Source organism: Engystomops pustulosus, unplaced genomic scaffold, assembly GCF_040894005.1.
Source record: "Engystomops pustulosus unplaced genomic scaffold, aEngPut4.maternal MAT_SCAFFOLD_263, whole genome shotgun sequence".
Taxonomy (NCBI): Eukaryota; Metazoa; Chordata; class Amphibia; order Anura; family Leptodactylidae; genus Engystomops; species Engystomops pustulosus.
In genome coordinates this window covers 103,632-130,445 of record NW_027285142.1, presented here as the reverse complement: position 1 = coordinate 130,445, position 26,814 = coordinate 103,632, and the positions used below count along the sequence as shown (strand labels likewise).

The window sequence follows — 26,814 nt, the reverse complement described above, 5'->3', positions numbered from 1 at the left end:
TTCTGTACATTGGGGGGCGGGCGGTGTTCTGTACACTGGGGAGGGGTGGGGTGTCAGTACATTGGGGGCGGGGCTTGTTATGTACACTGCGGAGGGTCTGTACATTGGGGGGCGCGGGCTTGTTCTGTACATTGGGGGGCGGGGCGGTGTTCTGTACACTGGGGAGGGGTGGGGTGTCTGTACATTGGGGGCGGGGCTTGTTCTGTACATTGGGAGGTGCCGGTTGGTGACAGGACGTTGCGGGTCTCCTCGGAGCCGCCAGGGGGCGTTGCCTCGTGCTTCCCGCCTCCTCCGGTGATTGGCGCAGCTAGATATGACGTCACAACCACCGAGATAAGAGTTCAGGTCATGTGACCGCTGCAAGATGGCGGCGCCCTGCGGCTCGTGACCTGCAGCTGCCGCGGACGGTGAGCGGTGAGTGCGGGGCCTGTGCGGCATGTTCCCGGGGCAGGAGGTGTTCACACCCTGCGGCTGTAGTGTCCTGTCACTGGGGGCAGTAACAAGTGCGGAGCCATGAACCAACCGGACCGGACACGGCACCAGAACAGCCCGACCCAGACACGGCACCAGAACAGCCCGACCCAGACACGGCACCAGAACAGCCCGACCCAGACACGGCACCAGAACCTCCTCACATCCCGACCCAGACACGGCACCAGAACCTCCTCACATCCCGACCCAGACCCGGCACCAGAACCTCCTCACATCCCGACCCAGACACGGCACCAGAACCTCCTCACATCCCGACCCAGACACGGCACCAGAACCTCCTCACATCCCGACCCAGACCCGGCACCAGAACCTCCTCACATCCCGACCCAGACCCGGCACCAGAACAGCCCAACCCAGACACGGCACCAGAACCTCCTCACATCCCGACCCAGACACGGCACCAGAACCTCCTCACATCCCGACCCAGACACGGCACCAGAACCTCCTGACATCCCGACCCAGACACGGCACCAGAACCTCCTCACATCCCGACCCAGACCCGGCACCAGAACAGCCCGACCCAGACACGGCACCAGAACAGCCCGACCCAGACCCGGCACCAGAACAGCCCGACCCAGACCCGGCACCAGAACCTCCTCACATCCCGACCCAGACACGGCACCAGAACAGCCCAACCCAGATACGGCACCAGAACCTCCTCACATCCCGACCCAGACACGGCACCAGAACCTCCTCACATCCCGACCCAGACACGGCACCAGAACAGCCCGACCCAGACCCGGCACCAGAACAGCCCGACCCAGACACGGCACCAGAACCTCCTCACATCCCGACCCAGACACGGCACCAGAACCTCCTCACATCCCGACCCAGACCCGGCACCAGAACAGCCCGACCCAGACACGGCACCAGAACAGCCCGACCCAGACACGGCACCAGAACAGCCCGACCCAGACACGGCACCAGAACAGCCCGACCCAGACCCGGCACCAGAACAGCCCGACCCAGACCCGGCACCAGAACAGCCCGACCCAGACACGGCACCAGAACCTCCTCACATCCCGACCCAGACACGGCACCAGAACCTCCTCACATCCCGACCCAGACCCGGCACCAGAACAGCCCGACCCAGACACGGCACCAGAACAGCCCGACCCAGACACGGCACCAGAACCTCCTCACATCCCGACCCAGACCCGGCACCAGAACAGCCCGACCCAGACCCGGCACCAGAACAGCCCGACCCAGACACGGCACCAGAACCTCCTCACATCCCGACCCAGACCCGGCACCAGAGCAGCCCGACCCAGACACGGCACCAGAACCTCCTCACATCCCGACCCAGACCCGGCACCAGAACAGCCCGACCCAGACACGGCACCAGAACAGCCCGACCCAGACACGGCACCAGAACCTCCTCACATCCCGACCCAGACCCGGCACCAGAGCAGCCCGACCCAGACACGGCACCAGAACCTCCTCACATCCCGACCCAGACACGGCACCAGAACCTCCTCACATCCCGACCCAGACCCGGCACCAGAACAGCCGACCCAGACACGGCACCAGAACCTCCTCACATCCCGACCCAGACCCGGCACCAGAACAGCCCGACCCAGACACGGCACCAGAACCTCCTCACATCCCGACCCAGACCCGGCACCAGAACAGCCCGACCCAGACACGGCACCAGAACCTCCTCACAGCCCGACCCAGACCCGGCACCAGAACAGCCCGACCCAGACCCGGCACCAGAACAGCCCGACCAGACCCGGCACCAGAACAGCCCGACCCAGACCCGGCACCAGAACCTCCTCACATCCCGACCCAGGCACGGCACCAGAACAGCCCGACCCAGACCCGGCACCAGAACAGCCCGACCCAGACCCGGCACCAGAACAGCCCGACCCAGACCCGGCACCAGAACAGCCCGACCCAGACCCGGCACCAGAACAGCCCGACCCAGACCCGGCACCAGAACAGCCCGACCCAGACACGGAACCAGAACAGCCCGACCCAGACCCGGCACCAGAACCTCCTCACATCCCGACCCAGGCACGGCACCAGAACAGCCCGACCCAGACCCGGCACCAGAACTCCTCACATCCCGACCCAGACCCGGCACCAGAACAGCCCGACCCAGACACGGCACCAGAACAATCCTCACAGCCCGACCCAGACACGGCACCAGAACCTCCTGACAGCTCGACCCAGACACGGCACCAGAACAATCCTCACAGCCCGACCCAGACACGGCACCAGAACAATCCTGACAGCCCGACCCAGACACGGCACCAGAACCTCCTCACATCCCGACCCAGACCCGGCACCAGAACAGCCCGACCCAGACCCGGCACCAGAACCTCCTCACATCCCGACCCAGACACGGCACCAGAACAGCCCGACCCAGACCCGGCACCAGAACAGCCCGACCCAGACCCGGCACCAGAACCTCCTCACATCCCGACCCAGGCACGGCACCAGAACAGCCCGACCCAGACCCGGCACCAGAACAGCCCGACCCAGACCCGGCACCAGAACAGCCCGACCCAGACCCGGCACCAGAACCTCCTCACATCCCGACCCAGGCACGGCACCAGAACAGCCCGACCCAGACCCGGCACCAGAACCTCCTCACATCCCGACCCAGGCACGGCACCAGAACAGCCCGACCAGACCCGGCACCAGAACCTCCTCACATCCCGACCCAGACCCGGCACCAGAACAGCCCGACCCAGACCCGGCACCAGAACCTCCTCACATCCCGACCCAGACACGGCACCAATCTTGACAGCCCGACCCAGACCCGGCACCAGAACAATCCTGACAGCCCGACCCAGACACGGCACCAGAACCTCCTGACAGCCCGACCCAGACACGGCACCAGAACCTCCTGACAGCCCGACCCAGACACGGCACCAGAACAATCCTGACAGCCCGACCCAGACACAGCACCAGAACAGCCCGACCCAGACCCGGCACCAGAACCTTCTCACAGCCCGACCCAGACCCGGCACCAGAACAATCCTCACAGCCCAACCCAGACACGGCACCAGAACAATCCTCACAGCCCGACCCAGACACGGCACCAGAACAATCCTCACAGCCCGACCCAGACATGGCACCAGAACAATCTTGACAGCCCGACCCAGAACAGCCCGACCCAGACCCGGCACCAGAACCTCCTCACATCCCGACCCAGACACGGCACCAATCTTGACAGCCCGACCCAGACCCGGCACCAGAACAATCCTGACAGCCCGACCCAGACACGGCACCAGAACCTCCTGACAGCCCGACCCAGACATGGCACCAGAACAATCTTGACAGCCCGACCCAGACACGGCACCAGAACCTCCTGATAGCCCAATCAAGACACGGCACCAGAACAATGCTCACAGCCCGACCCAGACACGGCAGCAGAACAATCCTCACAGCCCGACCCAGACACGGCACCAGAACCTCCTGACAGCCCGACCCAGACACGGCACCAGAACAATCTTGACAGCCCGACCCAGACACGGCACCAGAACAATCTTGACAGCCCGACCCAGACACGGCACCAGAACAATCTTGACAGCCCGACCCAGACACGGCACCAGAACAATCTTGACAGCCCGACCCAGACACGGCACCAGAACAATCTTGACAGCCCGACCCAGACACGGCACCAGAACAATCTTGACAGCCCGACCCAGACACGGCACCAGAACAATCTTGACAGCCCGACCCAGACACGGCACCAGAACAATCTTGACAGCCCGACCCAGACACGGCAGCAGAACCTCCTGACAGCCCGACCCAGACACGGCAGCAGAACCTCCTGACAGCCCGACCCAGACACGGCAGCAGAACCTCCTGACAGCCCGACCCAGACACGGCAGCAGAACCTCCTGACAGCCCGACCCAGACACGGCACCAGAACAATCTTGACAGCCCGACCCAGACACGGCACCAGAACAATGCTCACAGCCCAACCCAGACACGGCAGCAGAACAATCCTCACAGCCCGACCCAGACACGGCAGCAGAACAATCCTCACAGCCCGACCCAGACACGGCAGCAGAACCTCCTGACAGCCCGACCCAGACACGGCAGCAGAACCTCCTGACAGCCCGACCCAGACACGGCACCAGAACAATCTTGACAGCCTGACCCAGACACGGCACCAGAACAATCTTGACAGCCCGACCCAGACACGGCACCAGAACAATGCTCACAGCCCGACCCAGACACGGCAGCAGAACCTCCTGACAGCCCGACCCAGACACGGCAGCAGAACCTCCTGACAGCCCGACCCAGACACGGCAGCAGAACCTCCTGACAGCCCGACCCAGACACGGCACCAGAACCTCCTGACAGCCCGACCGCCCATAGCGTGACCACGGCCCGACCCTTGATGTTATGTTCTGTCTCCGGCTCCTTGGTTCTCCTGCAGGTCGCTGCAGATCGTCTCCTCGGGATGGTAGGCGGCACTTCCAGGGCCCCGGGGCCCGCTCCCTCATTGCCTCCTGGACTCCGGGCTCCTGACTCACAGGATAATGGCTGGAACCGGGTCCGGAAAATCTATCAGCGCAAGTAAGTGCGAGCACAAGGTGCAGAGGTCGCGGCATCCAGACCCGAGACTGCACAGCGCCAGACTGCCACGCCCGTGGCGCTCACTACAGCGGGGGAGGGGGGCTGGCGAGATCGCCGGGGGGGAAGGGGGGGGTGGCGTCCCACAGAGTGTTGAGTAAGTGCTCCTCCTCCTCTTGCAGTGAGCGCGGTGAGTACTCGCAGGAGGCGGAGTTCCTGGTGAAGAGTGCGGTGACGGGGGCGCTGGTGGGCGTGGTCTATGGCGGGGTGCCCGCCGCTCGCTTCAGCCGGGAGCAGTATATAAAGCACAGCCAGACAGAGGTTTACCGTCACCGGGTGGAGGCTGTGGTAAGTGTCCTGAGGTCAGTACTGTGTGCGATACTCTGCAGCTGCAGAGCGTCACCTCCGTGCCTTTGTCTCCTTAGCGCTCGGTCCACAATGCGGCTATCCGGGGCTTCCTCCGTTACGGATTTCGCTGGGGGTGGAGAGTCGCAGCTTTTGTCAGCATTTTTAAGTAAGTGCCCCCCAGACACCTTCCTGATTGCCCCCATTACACCCCAGTAACGCTCTGTACTTGCCCCATCAGCTGTGTCAGCACCGGCCTCGCGGCCTATCGGGACAAGGTCGTGGTCAGCAACTTCGCTGCAGCTGGAGGTGAGAAGATATGGGGGTCTATGTGGGGGGATAGGGTGGGCGGGGAAGGATAGTCTCTATAGGGGATGGTAGTCTCTATAGGGGATGGTGTGGGGGGTGTTGGTCTCTATAGGGGATGGTGGGGGGATGGTGGTCTCTATAGGGGATGGTGTGGGGGATGGTGGTCTCTATAGGGGATGGTGTGGGGGTCTCTATAGGGGATGGTGTGGGGGATGGTGGTCTCTATAGGGGATGGTGTGGGGGTCTCTATAGGGGATGGTGTGGGGATGGTGGTCTCTATAGGGGATGGTGTGTGGGGGGGTCTCTATAGGGGATGGTGGGGGTGTTGGTCTCTATAGGGGATGGTGTGTGGGGGGGTCTCTATAGGGGATGGTGTGGGGATGGTGGTCTCTATAGGGGACGGTGTGTGGGGGGGTCTCTATAGGGGATGGTGTGTGGGGGGGGTCTCTATAGGGCAGTGATGGCGAACCTATGGCACTGGTGCCAGAGATGGCACTCGGAGGCCTCTCTGTGGGCACACGGGCTGTCTCCCAGACACAGAGTTTACCAGACATGGCACCTTCCTGCAGTCTCAGGCAGTCCAGGTAGTGCCCTGATATATTAAAGTGACCCGTCCTGTGCTGCCTGGTCCTGTCCGAGGAGTGACGAGGTGTGGACAGGGTCGGATTGGAGCTCAAAGATTCTGGTAGCAATACGTTTGTTACTGCCTAAATTGCTGTGTTGGCACTTTGGGAAAAGCTTGTGTGTTTTGGGTCTCATTTTGGGCACTCGATCTCTAAAAGGTTCGCCATCACTGGTATAGGGGATGGTGTGTGGGGGGTCTCTATAGGGGATGGTGTGTGGTATGGTGGTCTCTATAGGGGATGGTGTGGGGGATGGTGGGTGGTATGGTGGTCTCTATAGGGGATGGTGTGTGGGGGTCTCTATAGGGGATGGTGTGTGGGATGGTGGTCTCTATAGGGGATGGTGTGTGTGTGGGGGGGGTCTCTATAGGGGATGGTGGTCTCTATAGGGGATGGTGTGGGGGATGGTGGGTGGTATGGTGGTCTCTATAGGGGATGGTGTGTGGGGGGTCTCTATAGGGGATGGTGTGTGTGTGGGGGGTCTCTATAGGGGATGGTGGTCTCTATAGGGGATGGTGTGGGGGGGGGGACCTTTCCCCAGTGTGGATGTATGTAGTTAACCCTTTGCTTCCCTCCCAGCTGTCACAGGTGGCTTGTTCCGGCTGAGCCTGGGCCTGCGAGGGCTGGTGGGGGGCTCTGTGATTGGAGCATTACTCGGGTGAGTTACCTGGTGCCCCCTGTACTGTGTTACTGGCCATGGTGGTGACCCCAGCCTCTGCCCTCAGGGTTCCCGCCGGAGCGCTGATCACTGGATTACAGACTCTCACGGGGGAAGATCTACGCGAGCGCAAGCGCCAGGAGCAGCAGCAGTGGCAGGAGCACCAGCTGCAGGAGTGGTGCGTATGAGGGGGGTCCGCATGCACCTGTCTGACCCGGGGGGAGGGGGGTCCGCATGCACCTGTCTGACCCGGGGGGAGGGGGGCTGCATGCACCTGTCTGACCCGGGGGGAGGGGGGCTGCATGCACCTGTCTGACCCGGGGGGAGGGGGGTCTGCATGCACCTGTCTGACCCGGGGGGAGGGGGGTCCGCATGCACCTGTCTGACCCGGGGGGAGGGGGTCTGCATGCACCTGTCTGACCCGGGGGGAGGGGGGCTGCATGCACCTGTCTGACCCGGGGGGAGGGGGGTCCGCATGCACCTGTCTGACCCGGGGGGAGGGGGGCTACATGCACCTGTCTGACCCGGGGGGAGGGGGGTCCGCATGCACCTGTCTGACCCGGGGGGAGGGGGGCTACATGCACCTGTCTGACCCGGGGGGAGGGGGGCTGCATGCACCTGTCTGACCCGGGGGGAGGGGGGCTACATGCACCTGTCTGACCCGGGGGGAGGGGGGCTGCATGCACCTGTCTGACCCGGGGGGAGGGGGGTCTGCATGCACCTGTCTGACCCGGGGGGAGGGGGGTCTGCATGCACCTGTCTGACCCGGGGGGAGGGGGGTCCGCATGCACCTGTCTGACCCGGGGGGAGGGGGGTCCGCATGCACCTGTCTGACCCGGGGGGAGGGGGGTCCGCATGCACCTGTCTGACCCGGGGGGAGGGGGGTCTGCATGCACCTGTCTGACCCGGGGGGAGGGGGGCTGCATGCACCTGTCTGACCCGGGGGGAGGGGGGCTGCATGCACCTGTCTGATCCAGGGGGAGGGGGGCTGCATGCACCTGTCTGATCCAGGGGGAGGGGGGCTGCATGCACCTGTCTGACCCGGGGGGAGGGGGGCTGCATGCACCTGTCTGACCCGGGGGGAGGGGGGCTACATGCACCTGTCTGACCCGGGGGGAGGGGGGCTACATGCACCTGTCTGACCCGGGGGGAGGGGGTCTGCATGCACCTGTCTGACCCGGGGGGAGGGGGGGTCCGCATGCACCTGTCTGACCCGGGGGGAGGGGGGCTGCATGCACCTGTCTGACCCGGGGGGAGGGGGGCTGCATGCACCTGTCTGACCCGGGGGGAGGGGGGCTACATGCACCTGTCTGACCCGGGGGGAGGGGGGCTACATGCACCTGTCTGACCCGGGGGGAGGGGGTCTGCATGCACCTGTCTGACCCGGGGGGAGGGGGGGTCCGCATGCACCTGTCTGACCCGGGGGGAGGGGGGCTGCATGCACCTGTCTGACCCGGGGGGAGGGGGGTCCGCATGCACCTGTCTGACCCGGGGGGAGGGGGGTCCGCATGCACCTGTCTGACCCGGGGGGAGGGGGGTCCGCATGCACCTGTCTGACCCGGGGGGAGGGGGGTCCGCATGCACCTGTCTGACCCGGGGGGAGGGGGGTCCGCATGCACCTGTCTGACCCAGGGGGGAGGGGGGGCTGCATGCACCTGTCTGACCCGGGGGGAGGGGGGGCTGCATGCACCTGTCTGACCCGGGGGGAGGGGGGGGCTGCATGCACCTGTCTGACCCGGGGGGAGGGGGGGCTGCATGCACCTGTCTGACCCGGGGGGAGGGGGGTCTGCATCCTCTCTTCTCACCTGGAGGGGGGAGGGGGGTCTGCATCCTCTCTTCTCACCTGGAGGGGGGGGGCTCTGCATCCTCTCTTCTCACCTGGAGGGAGGGGAGGGGGGTCTGCATCCTCTCTTCTCACCTGGAGGGAGGGGAGGGGGGTCTGCATCCTCTCTTCTCACCTGGAGGGAGGGGAGGGGGGTCTGCATCCTCTCTTCTCACCTGGAGGGGGGAGGGGGCTCTGCATCCTCTCTTCTCACCTGGAGGGAGGGGAGGGGGGGTCTGCATCCTCTCTTCTCACCTGGAGGGAGGGGGGGTCTGCATCCTCTCTTCTCACCTGGAGGGGGGAGGGGGGTCTGCATCCTCTCTTCTCACCTGGAGGGGGGAGGGGGGTCTGCATCCTCTTTTCTCACCTGGAGGGAGGGGGGGGTCTGCATCCTCTCTTCTCACCTGGAGGAGGGGGGTCTGCATCCTCTCTTCTCACCTGGAGGGAGGGGGGGGGTCTGCATCCTCTCTTCTCACCTGGAGGGAGGGGAGGGGGTCTGCATCCTCTCTTCTCACCTGGAGGGGGGAGGGGGGTCTGCATCCTCTCTTCTCACCTGGAGGGGGGAGGGGGGTCTGCATCCTCTCTTCTCACCTGGAGGGAGGGGGGGGTCTGCATCCTCTCTTCTCACCTGGAGGGGGGGGGGTCTGCATCCTCTCTTCTCACCTGGAGGGAGGGGAGGGGGGTCTGCATCCTCTCTTCTCACCTGGAGGGGGGAGGGGGCTCTGCATCCTCTCTTCTCACCTGGAGGGAGGGGGGGGGTCTGCATCCTCTCTTCTCACCTGGAGGGGGGGGGGTCTGCATCCTCTCTTCTCACCTGGAGGGAGGGGAGGGGGTCTGCATCCTCTCTTCTCACCTGGAGGGGAGGGGGGTCTGCATCCTCTCTTCTCACCTGGAGGGGGGAGGGGGGTCTGCATCCTCTCTTCTCACCTGGAGGGGGGGGGCTCTGCATCCTCTCTTCTCACCTGGAGGGAGGGGAGGGGGGTCTGCATCCTCTCTTCTCACCTGGAGGGGGGAGGGGGGTCTGCATCCTCTCTTCTCACCTGGAGGGGGGGGGCTCTGCATCCTCTCTTCTCACCTGGAGGGAGGGGAGGGGGGTCTGCATCCTCTCTTCTCACCTGGAGGGGGGAGGGGGCTCTGCATCCTCTCTTCTCACCTGGAGGGAGGGGGGGTCTGCATCCTCTCTTCTCACCTGGAGGGGGGAGGGGGGTCTGCATCCTCTCTTCTCACCTGGAGGGGGGAGGGGGGTCTGCATCCTCTCTTCTCACCTGGAGGGAGGGGGGGGGGTCTGCATCCTCTCTTCTCACCTGGAGGGGGGGGGGTCTGCATCCTCTCCTCTTCTCACCTGGAGGGAGGGGAGGGGGGTCTGCATCCTCTCTTCTCACCTGGAGGGAGGGGAGGGGGGTCTGCATCCTCTCTTCTCACCTGGAGGGAGGGGGGGGGGTCTGCATCCTCTCTTCTCACCTGGAGGGAGGGGGGGGGTCTGCATCCTCTCTTCTCACCTGGAGGGAGGGGAGGGGGGTCTGCATCCTCTCTTCTCACCTGGAGGGAGGGGGGGGTCTGCATCCTCTCTTCTCACCTGGAGGGGGGGGGTCTGCATCCTCTCTTCTCACCTGGAGGGAGGGGAGGGGGGTCTGCATCCTCTCTTCTCACCTGGAGGGAGGGGAGGGGGGTCTGCATCCTCTCTTCTCACCTGGAGGGGGGAGGGGGGTCTGCATCCTCTCTTCTCACCTGGAGGGAGGGGAGGGGGGTCTGCATCCTCTCTTCTCACCTGGAGGGAGGGGAGGGGGGTCTGCATCCTCTCTTCTCACCTGGAGGGAGGGGGGGGTCTGCATCCTCTCTTCTCACCTGGAGGGAGGGGAGGGGGGTCTGCATCCTCTCTTCTCACCTGGAGGGAGGGGGGGGGTCTGCATCCTCTCTTCTCACCTGGAGGGAGGGGGGGGGGTCTGCATCCTCTCTTCTCACCTGGAGGGGGGGGGGGTCTGCATCCTCTCCTCTTCTCACCTGGAGGGAGGGGAGGGGGGTCTGCATCCTCTCTTCTCACCTGGAGGGAGGGGAGGGGGGTCTGCATCCTCTCTTCTCACCTGGAGGGAGGGGAGGGGGGTCTGCATCCTCTCTTCTCACCTGGAGGGGGGAGGGGGGTCTGCATCCTCTCTTCTCACCTGGAGGGGGGAGGGGGGAGGGGGGTCTGCATCCTCTCTTCTCACCTGGAGGGAGGGGGGGGGTCTGCATCCTCTCTTCTCACCTGGAGGGAGGGGGGGGGTCTGCATCCTCTCTTCTCACCTGGAGGGGAGGGGGGTCTGCATCCTCTCTTCTCACCTGGAGGGGGGAGGGGGGTCTGCATCCTCTCTTCTCACCTGGAGGGAGGGGAGGGGGGTCTGCATCCTCTCTTCTCACCTGGAGGGAGGGGGGGGGTCTGCATCCTCTCTTCTCACCTGGAGGGGAGGGGGGTCTGCATCCTCTCTTCTCACCTGGAGGGGGGAGGGGGGTCTGCATCCTCTCTTCTCACCTGGAGGGGGGAGGGGGGTCTGCATCCTCTCTTCTCACCTAGAGGGGGGAGGGGGGTCTGCATCCTCTCTTCTCACCTGGAGGGAGGGGGGGGGTCTGCATCCTCTCTTCTCACCTGGAGGGAGGGGAGGGGGGTCTGCATCCTCTCTTCTCACCTGGAGGGAGGGGAGGGGGGTCTGCATCCTCTCTTCTCACCTGGAGGGGGGAGGGGGGTCTGCATCCTCTCTTCTCACCTGGAGGGAGGGGAGGGGGGTCTGCATCCTCTCTTCTCACCTGGAGGGGGGAGGGGGGTCTGCATCCTCTCTTCTCACCTGGAGGGAGGGGGGGGGTCTGCATCCTCTCTTCTCACCTGGAGGGAGGGGAGGGGGGTCTGCATCCTCTCTTCTCACCTGGAGGGGGGAGGGGGGTCTGCATCCTCTCTTCTCACCTGGAGGGGGGGGGGGTCTGCATCCTCTCTTCTCACCTGGAGGGAGGGAGGGGGGGGTCTGCATCCTCTCTTCTCACCTGGAGGGGGGGCCTTGACATCGCCTTTGTGCTTCCTTCCAGGGCTGCCCGGATGTCGCTGACAGATGCTGTTGTGCAGGAGATTCAGGAATCTTCTCAGGAGACGCCCGAGAGGGAAGTGGAGAAGATCAACGAATTATTACAGCTCCCCAGACAGTGAGGGGATGATGGGGGTCCGCAGAGACTGTGACAGGTTATGGTGGGCCCAATGCATCCAGACTGTGGCAGAGCGGGGGGACTACATCCCGCACCCCAAAACATGATGAGACAAGTGTACAGAGCGCCTCCTTGTGGTGTGGTCCTCCCTGCGAACATCACATGGATGAGGGGGCGGCTCTAGTTCTCTAAAATAAAAACTTGGTATTTTTCAATAAATTATATAAATAACAATTAACGAAAGAATCTGATGCAGGGGGAGGGGCAGCGGGAGGTGAGGGGGGAGGGGCAGCGGGAGGTGTAGGGGGAGGGGCAGCGGGAGGTGTAGGGGGAGGGGCAGCGGGAGGTGTAGGGGGAGGGGCAGCGGGAGGTGTGGGGGGAGGGGCAGCGGGGGGTGTGGGGGGAGGGGCAGCGGGAGGTGTGGGGGGAGGGGCAGCGGGAGGTGTGGGGGGAGGGGCAGCGGGAGGTGCGGGGTGGAAGGTGTAGCAGGAGGATGTGTGGGGGAGGTGATGCGGTTGGTGCTGGGGGAGTTGTAGCGGGAAGAGGTGCAGCAGGGCCAGGTGCAAGGGAGGAGGAGGATCTCGTCTTCTACAGCCCGCCTGCCGGGTGCAAGGGAGGAGGATCTCGTCTTCTACAGCCCGCCTGCCGGGTGCAAGGGAGGAGGATCTCGTCTTCTACAGCCCGCCTGCCGGGTGCAAGGGAGGAGGATCTCGTCTTCTACAGCCCTCCTGCCGGGTGCAAGGGAGGAGGATCTCGTCTTCTACAGCCCTCCTGCCGGGTTCAAGGGAGGAGGATCTCGTCTTCTACAGCCCGCCTGCCGGGTGCAAGGGAGGAGGATCTCGTCTTCTACAGCCCTCCTGCCGGGTGCAAGGGAGGAGGATCTCGTCTTCTACAGCCCGCCTGCCGGGTGCAAGGGAGGAGGATCTCGTCTTCTACAGCCCTCCTGCCGGGTGCAAGGGAGGAGGATCTCGTCTTCTACAGCCCTCCTGCCGGGTGCAAGGGAGGAGGATCTCGTCTTCTACAGCCCGCCTGCCGGGTGCAACTGAGGAGGATCTCGTCTTCTACAGCCCGCCTGCCGGGTGCAAGGGAGGAGGATCTCGTCTTCTACAGCCCGCCTGCCGGGTGCAAGGGAGGAGGATCTCGTCTTCTACAGCCCGCCTGCCGGGTGCAAGGGAGGAGGAGGATCTCGTCTTCTACAGCCCGCCTGCCGGGTGCAAGGGAGGAGGAGGATCTCGTCTTCTACAGCCCGCCTGCCGGGTGCAAGGGAGGAGGATCTCGTCTTCTACAGCCCGCCTGCCGGGTGCAACTGAGGAGGATCTCGTCTTCTACAGCCCTCCTGCCGGGTGCAAGGGAGGAGGATCTCGTCTTCTACAGCCCGCCTGCCGGGTGCAACTGAGGAGGATCTCGTCTTCTACAGCCCGCCTGCCGGGTGCAAGGGAGGAGGATCTCGTCTTCTACAGCCCGCCTGCCGGGTGCAACTGAGGAGGATCTCGTCTTCTACAGCCCGCCTGCCGGGTGCAAGGGAGGAGGATCTCGTCTTCTACAGCCCGCCTGCCGGGTGCAAGGGAGGAGGAGGATCTCGTCTTCTACAGCCCGCCTGCCGGGTGCAAGGGAGGAGGACCTTGTCATCTACATTCCTCTTTGCTTCAGGTGTCTCTTCTGAGTTGTGGAATCGTTAGAACCAGACGGATCTTATTAAAGAGAAGTTTTAATATAAAAAGTGCAGCGCTTGCACACACAAAGGTTATCATACAGAAAAGGTGACATATTACACAGACAAATACATAGAACGCAACAATACAAGTGTGATAAAATAAAACCTAAATGTAATACATGATGTGAAGTTATAAGTCTGGTGCCGGGGGAAGAAGAAATCCACAATCTCTCTGCTAGGGATGCCAGGCCAGGTGGAGGAAATCCGCACCCATTGACGCGCATTTCCAGCATCTGGAATCACCTCTTTTGTTCATTTTATTTAACTCCAGTGGGGTGTAATATATTTGGTAAATAAAAAAAAAAGTGTATTAATCTATGATTCCAATTGATGGATCCAATCTTGGTGTTTGTGTGTATATTGCTCCATTCTGATTCGCTCATCTCACCTACCGCTATCTCCCACTTCTTCCTGTACCAGTGAATCCTTGTCTTTGTGAAGCTATTACGTATAAACTTGTATATCTTTGACATCATTTTACTATGATTCGTTGCTTCCCTTATTATGCTGAAACATTCATGTGTTTCCCCGTGAGTGTGGGGCGAGTGTAATTTGATAATATCGAATCCTATCACCCTCCTTCAACCCGTAAATTCTCTATAGCTCCGAGAAGGACAGCATCTGACCTTCCTTTATTAATTGTGACACATATCTTAACCCTAACCTCCACCAAAACTTCCAATCCGGGATCTTCCCAAGCTCCGTGAAATGTGGATTACACCATAGTGGGGTTTCTTGCAAAAAGCAAAAAAAATTTGCATTATCTTTTTAAAGCGCTTCCATGACTTGATCATAGCTCTTACTGCTGCCCGCCCTTTATAGGGCGACTCTCAAAAGGGAACTCTCCAACAGCTCAATAATAGACTCTGTCCATTTGATGTATGGATCAGTGTAACTAACGTATAGTCATTCGTCCAATTCACCAGTCTGTCCATTTGGGCGGCTAAGTAGTACCCCTGGAAGAAGGGGAGACCCAGCCCCCCTTCCCCCATCTTTATCCGGACCCTTTTCCTTTCCCAGATAAGTTTGTTTAGTCCTCCAGCCAAATCGGCGATGCGGCTAGTACATCCAATATCTGGGGAAGGAGAATCATCCGCTCTGGAAAGGGGTAATCCCTTCCAGCTTCCTGTTCTCCTTTTTAGGAGTTCTATTAATGGGTCTAAGTTTTGTCTATAAAATTCCTTCAGGTTATTTGAGATTTTTATACCTAAGAAGCAGAAAGTGTCCGTACAGGCCAGTCCGCTCTCCTCGCTGCCCCATATCCTGGCTTCCTCATCCAAAGGCATCAGGCTAGATTTATTGCAGTTGATCTTTAAGCCTGCCCACTTGCCAAATCCTTCTACTATCTGAATAGCCCTGGGGATTGACCTGGGGGAGTTACGTACATACATAATTATATCATCTGCATATAAGCAGTCCTTGTCCCTGAGCCCCCCGCAGCCTCCCCCCTCAATACCCCTCTCATTTCTGATTCTAAGTGCAAGCGGCTCGATGTATAGGGCGAATAACAAGGGGGACAGCGGGCATCCTTGTCTGGTACCTCTAGATAATACAAACATATCTGATTCTCTGTCCCCCACCCGTATCCTCGCCCTCGGGGCTGCATACTTGCATTTTACCAGATTAATAAACCTATCCCCAAGGTTGAACCTCTCCATCACTGACCAAAGAAAGTTCCACTCCGCCCTGTCGAACGCTTTTACAGCGTCTAGTCCCCCTCACCCATTACAATGGCCGCGTGCAGCCTTCGAACGCAGTCCACGGTCCTCCTCCCTGGAATAAAGCCTTTTTGATCAGTGTGAACTATATCAAAAATAACTCTCTGCAGCCTCAGAGCCAATATTTTGGAGAGAATTTTTAGGTCGGTATTGAGGAGGGAGATGGGGTGATACGAAGACATCTCCAATGGGTCTTTATCTTTCTTGGGTATCAGTACGACGCCCGCCTCTGCCATACATCTCCAGACCGCTCCCCCTCTACCAATTGCCTCGAACACTTCCAGAAGCTTGGGTAAGAGCGAGTCTGCGTATCTTTTGTACAGGCTGAATGGGATCCCGTCAGGACCGGGGGATGAGTCTCCACTACAGGCTTCCAAGGCCAGCTTGAGTTCTCTCAGGGACATAGGCGCGTTCAAGACGCTCGCCTCTTCCTGAGGGACCTGAGGAATTGTAATGCCCTCTAAATATTTCCTGATCTCTCCGGTACAGCTCGCCTGTTCACATGAGTATAGCTCCTTTCAGGGAAGAATCTTATCTGGTTCTTTGGTTATTTTACCGTCCGCTCCCCTAATAGCATTGATAAAGGGCCTGTCCCCTGGGTTTTGGATCAGACTTGCTAAGTGTTTCCCGGGCTTCCCCCCTTCCACAAATTGTTTCTGGGCACAGAAGAAGGCTTTATGCTGCTTTATGCTGAGCCTTCTTTTGCAGAAAATCTTGCAATTTTCCATTAGCTTCCGAAACTCTACTCCTAGCACCCTCTGTACTACTTTGGAACAGCGCCTGCTCTGCCTCCCATAGTTCTTTCCTCAAGCTTTGTTCCTGTTGACCAAACCGGATTTTCGCTTGTATGAAGTTTTTAGTGTATAAACCTTTCAAAAATACCTTAAGAGAGTCCCAGACATTTAAGCAGCCCGAGGAGTGGGAGTTGTGTTCCCAAAACTGATCAATTTCTCTGTGAATCGGGACAGAAGAGCCAAGAGCAGAGGGCGCACGACAAGACTGGGGAATGGTTCCAAATAGGTTAGAGGATACACATCACCCTATGAGCGCTGTTGTGTCCCTTGTTTGCTATCTTCCTAATTTCTCTGTGATGAAGGACTGTTATCCAATGGGGGTTCAGTTTAAATCTTCTGAGTCCCTGACTGGCAGATTGCAGGATGATCATCACCGGCGCATGGTCACAGATGATGATATTCTCATACAACATTTTCCGTATCATCCTAAAAAAAGTTGTGTTTGACAAGCATAAATCGATGCGCGACCGCGACTGATATGTCCTACTCATGCATGAGAAGGCTCTCTTATTCCCATACAATTCCCTCCAAACATCCAACCACCCCAACTCCTCACAGAAGTATGAAAATCTACTACGGTTCGTGGTGCCTGTGCTTATGTTATGTGATGTGCTCATCCTGTCTTTCCCGTCATCAAAAGTAAGGCTGAGGTCCCCCATAATCATCAGTGGACAATTACCATGCCTTTCGACAAAGGAGACAAGGGAGTAGAACACTGAAAGATGCTGGGGGGGGAGGCCAATATCGTCTTTATCCCCTTCAGTAGGGCTAACAGAAACACAAATCTTCCTTCCCTGTCAATCTTTTGATGTGACGGTACAAAATCTATTTCCCGATGGATAAGAACTGATACCCCCTCCCGAATGAGTGATATTCCAAACCGACCCACCTCCTTTTAAATCTGTGTGCCTCATCTATAGTCTGATGGGTTTCAGGAAGGCAGACGATGGCGGGGAGATGTCTCGCTATAACATCAAACATCTGACAACGCTTAACCCCTTAACGCTCTGCGCCGTAGCTCTACGGCGCAGAGGTATAAGGGATGTATGAAGAGGGCTCACGGGCTGAGTCCTCTTCATACAGAGGCGGGGGTTTTTGCATAATGCATAAAACCCCCACCGCTCAGTTTTGGCTTGTGATTCTAAGTGGCTAGTGAACTTAAGTGAGTTGAAAAAAGCGGAGTTTTGTGTGTGTTAAGAGTGAATCTGTTGTTTGGGTGATTGTGGACTGAGTATATAGGTAATAGCACTTTTCTTAGTGTCACAATTTAAATAGATTTTTTTTTTCCTTTCTTTGCCTGGTCTGCTAATTGGGAGGAGGGATTAGTGTTCACACCTGATAAGTTAAGGTCTAGCAACTCACTTTTGAGCTCGCTCAGTTTTGGCTTGTGATTCTAAGTGGCTAGTGAACTTAAGTGAGTTGAAAAAAGCGGAGTTTTGTGTGTGTTAAGAGTGAATCTGTTGTTTGGGTGATTGTGGACTGAGTATATAGGTAATAGCACTTTTCTTAGTGTCACAATTTAAATAGATTTTTTTTTTCCTTTCTTTGCCTGGTCTGCTAATTGGGAGGAGGGATTAGTGTTCACACCTGATAAGTTAAGGTCTAGCAACTCACTTTTGAGCTCGCTCAGTTTTGGCTTGTGATTCTAAGTGGCTAGTGAACTTAAGTGAGTTGAAAAAAGCGGAGTTTGAAAAAGAGAAGTCCACAGAACTGTAAGTAACCTACATTTTATATCTCTTGATTTATATACTTATCACTGTTTTGTTACTAGGATATGGCTAGCAAGATTGGTGGTATGCTCCGGTGCACACTCTGCCGCATGTATACACTGCTGGAGCAAGAGTTCGAGGGTGAATACCACTGTGACAGATGTGCCCATATTTTTCTACTAGAAGCTCGTGTTAGAGATCTGGAGGAAGATATTGCACGGCTGCGAGCAATTGACAATCTTGAGAGGAGTATGCTGCTCACTGAGCAAGCAATAAGCGGGGTAGAAGTGGAGGGTGGAGAGGAAAGCCAGCAGGGTCAGGTGGGTAGCTGGGTTACTGTAAATAGAGGGGGTAGGAAGGGGTCAAAGAAAAGGAAGGCCAACTCTGACTCTGAACATCCAAGCAAAATTGCAAAATTGTGCAATGATGTAAGGACGTCAGTGTCAGAAATGGCAGCCCTAGCGGATCCTGCTCTCCCTCACAGCCGGGGGAGCAGACCAGCTAGTAGTAGGGTGGATGGGAGTGCAGGTAAGCCAAGGCAGCTAGTGGTTGTAGGGGACTCTATAATCAGGAAGACGGATAGAATAATTTGTCGCCAAGACCGCCTCAACCGAATGGTTTGCTGTCTCCCTGGTGCCAGGGTTCGGCATGTGGTGGAAAGGGTGGATAAATTACTGGGAGGGGCTGGGGATGACCCAGCTGTCGTGGTCCATGTTGGTACCAATGACAGAATAGATGGTAGGTGGAGGAGCCTGAAGAATAATTTTAAAGAACTAGGTTCAAAGCTTAAGGAAAGGACCTCCAAGGTAGTATTCTCCGGAATCCTACCTGTGCCATGCGCTACACAGAGCAGACAGCGGGAGCTCAGGGAGTTAAATGCATGGCTCAGATCCTGGTGTAGAGCAGAGGGATTTGGGTTCCTAGAGCATTGGGCTGACTTTTCACTGGGGTACAAGCTGTTTTCTGCAGATAACTTGCACCTAAGTGGAAGGGGGGCTGCTGTGCTGGGGGAGAAGATCCTAGCAGGGGTGGCGGAGTATTTAAACTAGGATCGGGGGAGGAGGGAAAGGAAGACACTGAAGGGGTAGACAGGTCAGAGAGGGGGCAAAATGTCAGTATCAGGGAACCCCTTGGAAACAGCGATCATAATATAATTATTTTCCTCTTAAACTTTAAAAAGCAGAAACAGGTGGGAAAATCGAAAACTTTGAATTTTAAGAGGGCTAATTTCCAAAAATTCAGGGCTGCAATACAGGATACAGACTGGGATCAGATACTGTCACATGGTGATACTAATGTTAAATGGGAGAAATTCAAATCTATCCTGGGTTTTTATACTTCTAAATTTATTCCAATAGGTAACAAGTATAGACGGGCTAGATTACACCCTGCGTGGCTTACAGCTACAGTTAAAAGGGCAATTAATGAGAAAAAGAGGGCATTTAAAAAATATAAATCTGACGGGTCACCTGAGGCTTTCAATACTTACAAAAAACTTACCAAAATCTGTAAAAAAGAAATCAAATCAGCCAAAATACAAAATGAAAGACAGGTAGCTAAAGATAGCAAAACAAATCCCAAGAAATTTTTTAGGTATATCAATGCAAAAAAAAATGGGTCACAACAGGTTGGACCCCTTTATTCTGAAAATGGGGCATCGGTGACTGGAGACCAGGAGAAGGCAGAGATACTTAATAGGTTTTTTAGCTCCGTTTATACAATAGAAGAGAGAACTTCTGACTTGGGTGGTGTCAGTGCGGGTCATGGATCCTGTGATATACTAGACTGGCTAAATGTAGGCATTATCCAATCTAAGCTCAATAAAATCAATGTGTACAAAGCTCCTGGACCAGACGGGTTACACCCCAGAGTTCTTAAAGAACTCAGTTCTGTTATTGCTGTACCGCTGGCTAAAATCTTCAGGGATTCTGTAATGTCTGGTGTGGTGCCAAGTGACTGGCGCAAGGCAAATGTGGTGCCAATATATAAAAAGGGCTCTAGAACTTCGCCTGGCAATTACAGGCCTGTAAGCTTAACTTCCATTGTGGGGAAAGTATTGGAAGGGTTAGTAAAAGACTACATACTGGAGTATGTGACATCAAATAGTATAATAAGTGACAGCCAGCGAGGGGTTTACTAAGAATAGAAGTTGTCAAACTAACCTTATCTGCTTTTATGAAGAGGTTAGCAGATGCATGGATGGAGGAGCAGCTGTGGATATTGTGTCCCTCATAGACGCCTGATGGGTAAAATTAGGGCTATTGGTTTGGCAGAAATCATTTGCAATTGGATTGAAAACTGGCTGAAGGATCGTATCCAGAGAGTTGTGGTCAATGATTCCTACTCGGAATGGTCACCAGTTATGAGTGGTGTACCCCAGGGTTCTGTGCTTGGCCCACTACTATTTAATATATTTATTAATGATATAGAGGTAGGAATTAATAGCACTGTGTCTATTTTTGCAGATGACACCAAACTGTGTAGTGTAATACAGTCTATGGAGGATGTTCATAGGCTGCAGGGTGACTTGGACAAACTGAATGTTTGGTCATCCACTTGGCAAATGAGGTTTAATGTGGATAAATGTAAGGTTATGCACCTGGGGGCCAATAATCCAAAGGCAAAATATGTCCTTGGGGGAGTAAATCTGGGAGAGTCCCTTATTGAGAAGGACCTGGGGGTACTAGTAGATCACAAATTGAATAACAGCATGCAATGTCAATCAGCTGCCTCTAAAGCCAGTAGGATCTTGTCATGTATCAAAAGTGGTATGGACTCTCGTGATAGGGATGTAATATTACCACTATACAAGGCACTGGTTCGGCCACACCTGGAATATGCTGTCCAGTTCTGGGCACCGGTCCATAAAAAGGATGCCCTGGAGCTGGAGAGGGTTCAACGTAGAGCCACAAAAATGATAAGGGGTATGGAGGGTCTCAGTTATGAGGAAAGATTAAAACAACTAGATTTATTTAGTCTGGAAAAGAGACGACTACGAGGGGACATGATTAATTTATTTAAATATATGAATGGTCCATACAAAAAATATGGTGGGAAGTTGTTTCAGATTAGATCAAATCAAAAGACGAGGGGGCGGAGTCTGCATCTGGAGAAATCAAGGTTTAATCACCGGAGGCGACAGGGCTTTTTTACTATGAGAACGGTCAATCTGTGGAATAGCCTGCCTCAGGCGCTGGTCACAGCAGGGACAGCAGACAGCTTCAAGAAGGGTCTAGATGCCTTTTTACACCTAAATAACATTGATGGTTATGTTATATAGAATTGTTTCCCCTAAATCCCTTCCTCATCCAATCCCTTCCCTTCCTTGGTTGAACTTGATGGACGAGTGTCTTTTTTCAACCGTAGAAACTATGAAACTATGAAACTATAATAACCGCAGTCGGTGCTAGCACCAATCGCGGCTATTAACCCTCTAAACGCCGCCCGCAAAGACGCCGGCTGCATTTAAAAGACGGCGGCGCCCAGGCGCCGCCATCTTTTTTTCGATCACCACGCCCCTGAACGTAATCGGGGGGCGGCGATCGGTTACCATGGTAGCCTCGTGTCTTCTTTTGACACGAGGCTACATGGTTTATGCAGGTTCGTTACAATGAGCCAGTGGCTCATTGTAATGAATGTGCTGCAAAAATGCCATATATTGCAATACTGTAGTATTGCAGTATATGGTAGGAGCGATCTGACCATCTAGGGTTAATGTACCCTAGATGGTCTAAAAAATAGTGAAAAAAAAAGAAAAAAAAAAGTTTAAAAAATAAAAAAAAATTAATAAAATATTAAAAGTTAAAATCACCCCCCTTTCCCTAGAACGGATATAAAACATAATAAACAGTAAAAATCACAGACATATTAGGTATCGCCGCGTCCCAAAATGCCCGATCTATCAAAATATAAAAACGGTTACAGGCGGAGGTGACATCAGAGGCGGGAAATGGCGCCCAAATGTCCGAAATGCGACTTTTACACCTTTTCACATAACATAAAAAATGAAATAAAAAATGATCAAAATGTCGCACAGACCTCAAAATGGTAGCAATGAAAACGTCGCCTCATTTCGCAAAAAATGACCCCTCACACATTTCCGTGCGCCAAAGTATGAAAAAGTTATTAGCGTCAGAAGATGGCGAAAATTTTTTTTCTTTTTTGTACACATTCGTTTAATTTTTGAAAATGTATTAAAACACAATAAAACCTAGAAATCCGGTATCACCGCGATCGCACCGAACCAAACAATAAAGTAGGCATGTTATTTGGAGCGAAGAGTGAAAGTCGTAAAAACTGAGCCCAGAAGAACGTGACGCACGTGACGTTTTTTTTCAATTTTTCCACATTTGGATTTTTTTTCAGCTTCGCAGGACACGGCATGTTAAAATAAATAACATTACGGGAAAGGAAAATTTGTTACGCACAAAATAAGCCTCACACAGGTCTGTACAGGGAAAAATGAAAAAGTTATGGATTTTTGAAGTTGGAGAGCGAGAAATGAGCCGGAAAACCCTCCGTCCTTAAGGGGTTAAACTTGTCACTAGCCGCTCTTATGTTCCATGAAATGATTCTCACCTCGTTGACCGTCTGACCGTCCTAAAGGAAATTCGCCCATACAGCATCCACCTAACACCCGTCACCTCCCTGCTGGAGGACCCCCTCCCCCTTACCCCCCCCTCCCCCTTACCCCCCCCTTCCCCTTATCCCCCCCCCCTTTGACCCGCTTCCTACTCCAGAGGTCTCAAAAAACCCACCAGCGCCATCCTCCACCTCCTTCGCACGGGACCCCCACCTCTAACTTACCCAAAGAGAAAAAATAGAAGTTTGCGCCCCCCGACATGAAAGCCCCTGCTGGTCCTGGTCCATCCAGCTCGCCGCCTCCTCTGCGGATGTGAAGAACCACACCTTCTCTGTATAGATGACGCTCCGCTTGGTGGGGACAGTCAGGCACCTTGTAGCTTGGCTTCTAACAGCCTTTTTTCTATCCCCTTGAAGCTCGCGCTCAGCGCCTGCGCATCTTTAGAAACGTCAGGATAAATGGAGACCTTGGCATCTCTCAGGGTCGTTGCGGCTTTCCCTCGGCTCTGCTGCAATACATAATCCCGCTCACGTGAACTAAGTCATTTGGCCAGTACTGTTCTGGGGTAAGCCCCCGGTGGGGTTGGCCCTCTCCACTCCGAACGCTGAGGAGAAACCCTCTCTACCAAATATCTTAACCGGCCCTAGAACAAGGTAGGTTCCAGGGTCCTTAGGTTTGCCATGGGAACAGGGATTCTCAATAAAGCCTCATTGCAGCTGGTCATTGCGTAACATCCAGAGAGGTCACAGGGGGCGGAGCGGTCACCAGAGGTCACAGGGAGCGGTCACCAGAGGTCACAGGGGGCAGAGGGGTCACCAGAGGTCACAGGGGGCGGAGCGGTCACCAGAGGTCACAGGGGGCGGAGCGGTCACCAGAGGTCACAGGAGGCAGAGGGGTCACCAGAGGTCACAGGGGGCGGAGCGGTCACCAGAGGTCACAGGGGGCAGAGCGGTCACCAGAGGTCACAGGGGGCGGAGCGGTCACCAGAGGTCACAGGGGGCAGAGCGGTCACCAGAGGTCACAGGGGGCGGAGCGGTCACCAGAGGTCACAGGAGGCAGAGGGGTCACCAGAGGTCACAGGGGGCGGAGCGGTCACCAGAGGTCACAGGGGGCAGAGCGGTCACCAGAGGTCACAGGGGGCGGAGCGGTCACCAGAGGTCACAGGGGGCAGAGCGGTCACCAGAGGTCACAGGGGGCGGAGCGGTCACCAGAGGTCACAGGAGGCAGAGGGGTCACCAGAGGTCACAGGGGGCGGAGCGGTCACCAGAGGTCACAGGAGGCAGAGCGGTCACCAGAGGTCACAGGGGGCGGAGCGGTCACCAGAGGTCACAGGGGGCAGAGCGGTCACCAGAGGTCACAGGGGGTGGAGCGGTCACCAGAGGTCACAGGGGGCGGAGGGGTCACCAGAGGTCACAGGGGGCAGAGGGGTCAGTCTGTATTATATGTAATGTTGGTCTTCCTTCCTCTCATGATGTTCCGCACCTATAGACATCACTACTAATATTTGGGGAGTTATAATGAGGGGACAGCAGAGATTATTAGGGAATAACAGGAGGGTCTTCCTAGCTGTGACCCTGAGATGGAGGCCATTACTATTCTGGGATCTCTGGGTTTGGGAAAGGTCGCTTATTTCTGGAATTCCACTAATTGTGAGAGATTCTTATATTACAAGCTCCAATCTGTGGGACTTTTATGTGACAAAATCACTTTGGTTTAAGGCCACCCCCTCCCCCTCCTCCTCCCCCTGCCCCTCTCCCTGCTCCTCCCCACGCCCCTCCCCCTGCTCCTCCTCCTCCTCCCCCTCCTCCTTGCTCCTCCCCCTGCCCCTCCCCTGGGGCAGTTACAGGAAGTGAAAGTGACGGGAGAAGATAATGAAGAGCAGAGACCGGAGATGACAGCACAAAGCGGGTGAGTTACTATATATATACATCACTATATACATCACTATATACACTAACATATGCACTGTCACTATATACACTACTATATACACTGTCACTATATACATCACTATATACATCACTATATACACTAACATATGCACTGTCACTATATACATCACTATATACATCACTATATACACTACTATATACACACTGTCACTATATACACTACTATATACACTGTCACTATATACACTACTATATACACTGTCACTATATACACTACTATATACACTGTCACTATATACATCACTATATACACTGTCACTATATACATTACTATATACACTGTCACTATATACATTACTATATACACTGTCACTATATACACTACTATATACACTGTCACTATATACATCACTATATACACTGTCACTATATACATTACTATATACACTGTCACTATATACACTGTCACTATATACACTGTCACTATATACATTACTATATACACACTACTATATACACTGTCACTATATACATTACTATATACACTGTCAATATATACATCACTATATACACTGTCACTATATACACTGTCACTATATACACTGTCACTATATACACTACTATATACACTGTCACTATATACACTGTCACCATATACATCACTATATACACGGTCACCATATACATTACTATATACACTGTCACTATACACACTGTCACCATATACATCACTATATACACTGTCACTATATACACTACTATATACACTGTCACTATATACACTACTATATACACTGTCACTATATACACTGTCACTATATACACTGTCACTATATACACTGTCACTATATACACTACTATATACACTGTCACTATATACACTACTATATACACTGTCACCATATACATTACTATATACACGGTCACCATATACATTACTATATACACTGTCACTATATACATTACTATATACACTGTCACCATATACATCACTATATACACTGTCACTATATACACTACTATATACACTGTCACCATATACATCACTATATACACTGTCACTATATACATCACTATATACACTGTCACTATATACATCACTATATACACTGTCACTATATACACTACTATATACACTGTCACTATATACACTACTATATACACTGTCACTATATACATCACTATATACACTGTCACTATATACATCACTATATACACTGTCACTATATACACCACTATACACACTGTCACTATATACACTACTATATACACTGTCACTATATACATTACTATATACACTACTATATACACTGTCACTATATACACTGTCACTATATACACTGTCACTATATACACTACTATATACACTGTCACTATATACACTACTATATACACTGTCACCATATACATCACTATATACACTGTCACTATATACACTGTCACCATATACATTACTATATACACTGTCACCATATACATCACTATATACACTGTCACTATATACACTACTATATACACTGTCACTATATACATCACTATATACACTGTCACTATATACATCACTATATACATCACTATATACACTGTCACTATATACACTACTATATACACTGTCACTATATACACTACTATATACACTGTCACTATATACATCACTATATACACTGTCACTATATACATCACTATACACACTGTCACTATATACATCACTATACACACTGTCACTATATACATCACTATATACACTGTCACTATATACATCACTATATACACTGTCACCATATACATCACTATATACACTGTCACTATATACATTACTATATACACTGTCACTATATACACTACTATATACACTGTCACTATATACATCACTATATACATCACTATATACACGGTCACTATATACATCACTATATACACTGTCACTATATACACCACTATATACACTGTCACTATATACACCACTATATACACTGTCACTATATACACTACTATATACACTGTCACTATATACATTACTATATACACTACTATATACACTGTCACTATATACATTACTATATACACTGTCACTATATACACCACTATATACACTGTCACTATATACACTACTATATACACTGTCACTATATACATTACTATATACACTACTATATACACTGTCACTATATACACTGTCACTATATACACTGTCACTATATACATCACTATATACACTGTCACTATATACATTACTATATACACTGTCACCATATACATCACTATATACACTGTCACTATATACATTACTATATACACTGTCACTATACACACTGTCACTATATACATTACTATATACACTGTCACCATATACATCACTATATACACTGTCACTATATACACTACTATATACACTGTCACCATATACATCACTATATACACTGTCACTATATACACCACTATATACACTGTCACT

The 26,814-nt window shown here is 54.1% G+C and overlaps 2 protein-coding genes across 4 annotated transcripts in view; both read left to right on the top strand.

Annotated features, from left to right (window-relative positions):
- Positions 1–276: 276 nt before the first annotated feature.
- TIMMDC1 (translocase of inner mitochondrial membrane domain containing 1) lies at positions 277–12,184 on the top strand. Of its 3 annotated transcripts, none has more exons than XM_072132191.1 (8): positions 277–414; positions 4,892–5,031; positions 5,211–5,376; positions 5,454–5,542; positions 5,615–5,682; positions 6,885–6,963; positions 7,031–7,141; positions 11,837–12,184. In XM_072132191.1, exons 2-8 carry the CDS (start codon positions 4,916–4,918, stop codon positions 11,952–11,954), a joined length of 747 nt encoding a protein of 248 aa, XP_071988292.1. In that variant the 5' UTR covers positions 277–414; positions 4,892–4,915; the 3' UTR covers positions 11,955–12,184. The 3 variants fall into 3 exon arrangements, with proteins under 3 accessions (XP_071988292.1, XP_071988294.1, XP_071988293.1); XM_072132193.1 differs by having other exon boundaries at positions 296–407; XM_072132192.1 differs by having other exon boundaries at positions 365–503.
- A 12,102-nt stretch (positions 12,185–24,286) lies between these two features.
- LOC140110362 (ICOS ligand-like) overlaps positions 24,287–26,814 on the top strand; it is a 35,908-nt gene continuing 33,380 nt past the window's right edge. Inside the window, exon 1 of the mRNA XM_072132190.1 lies at positions 24,287–24,375. Coding sequence (XP_071988291.1) covers positions 24,359–24,375 — 17 coding nt within the window. The 5' untranslated portion in view covers positions 24,287–24,358. The remainder of the gene's footprint in view (positions 24,376–26,814) is intronic.

Excerpts from the sequence above, each read along its gene's own strand:
- TIMMDC1 (XM_072132191.1), top strand. The coding sequence starts at position 4,916 with ATGGTAGGCGGCACTTCCAGGGCCCCGGGGCCCGCTCCCTCATTGCCT. Across the intron at positions 5,032-5,210 it reads CGGAAAATCTATCAGCGCAA|TGAGCGCGGTGAGTACTCGC; the intron begins GTAAGTGCGAGC and ends CTCCTCTTGCAG. Across the intron at positions 6,964-7,030 it reads GTGATTGGAGCATTACTCGG|GGTTCCCGCCGGAGCGCTGA; the intron begins GTGAGTTACCTG and ends CTCTGCCCTCAG.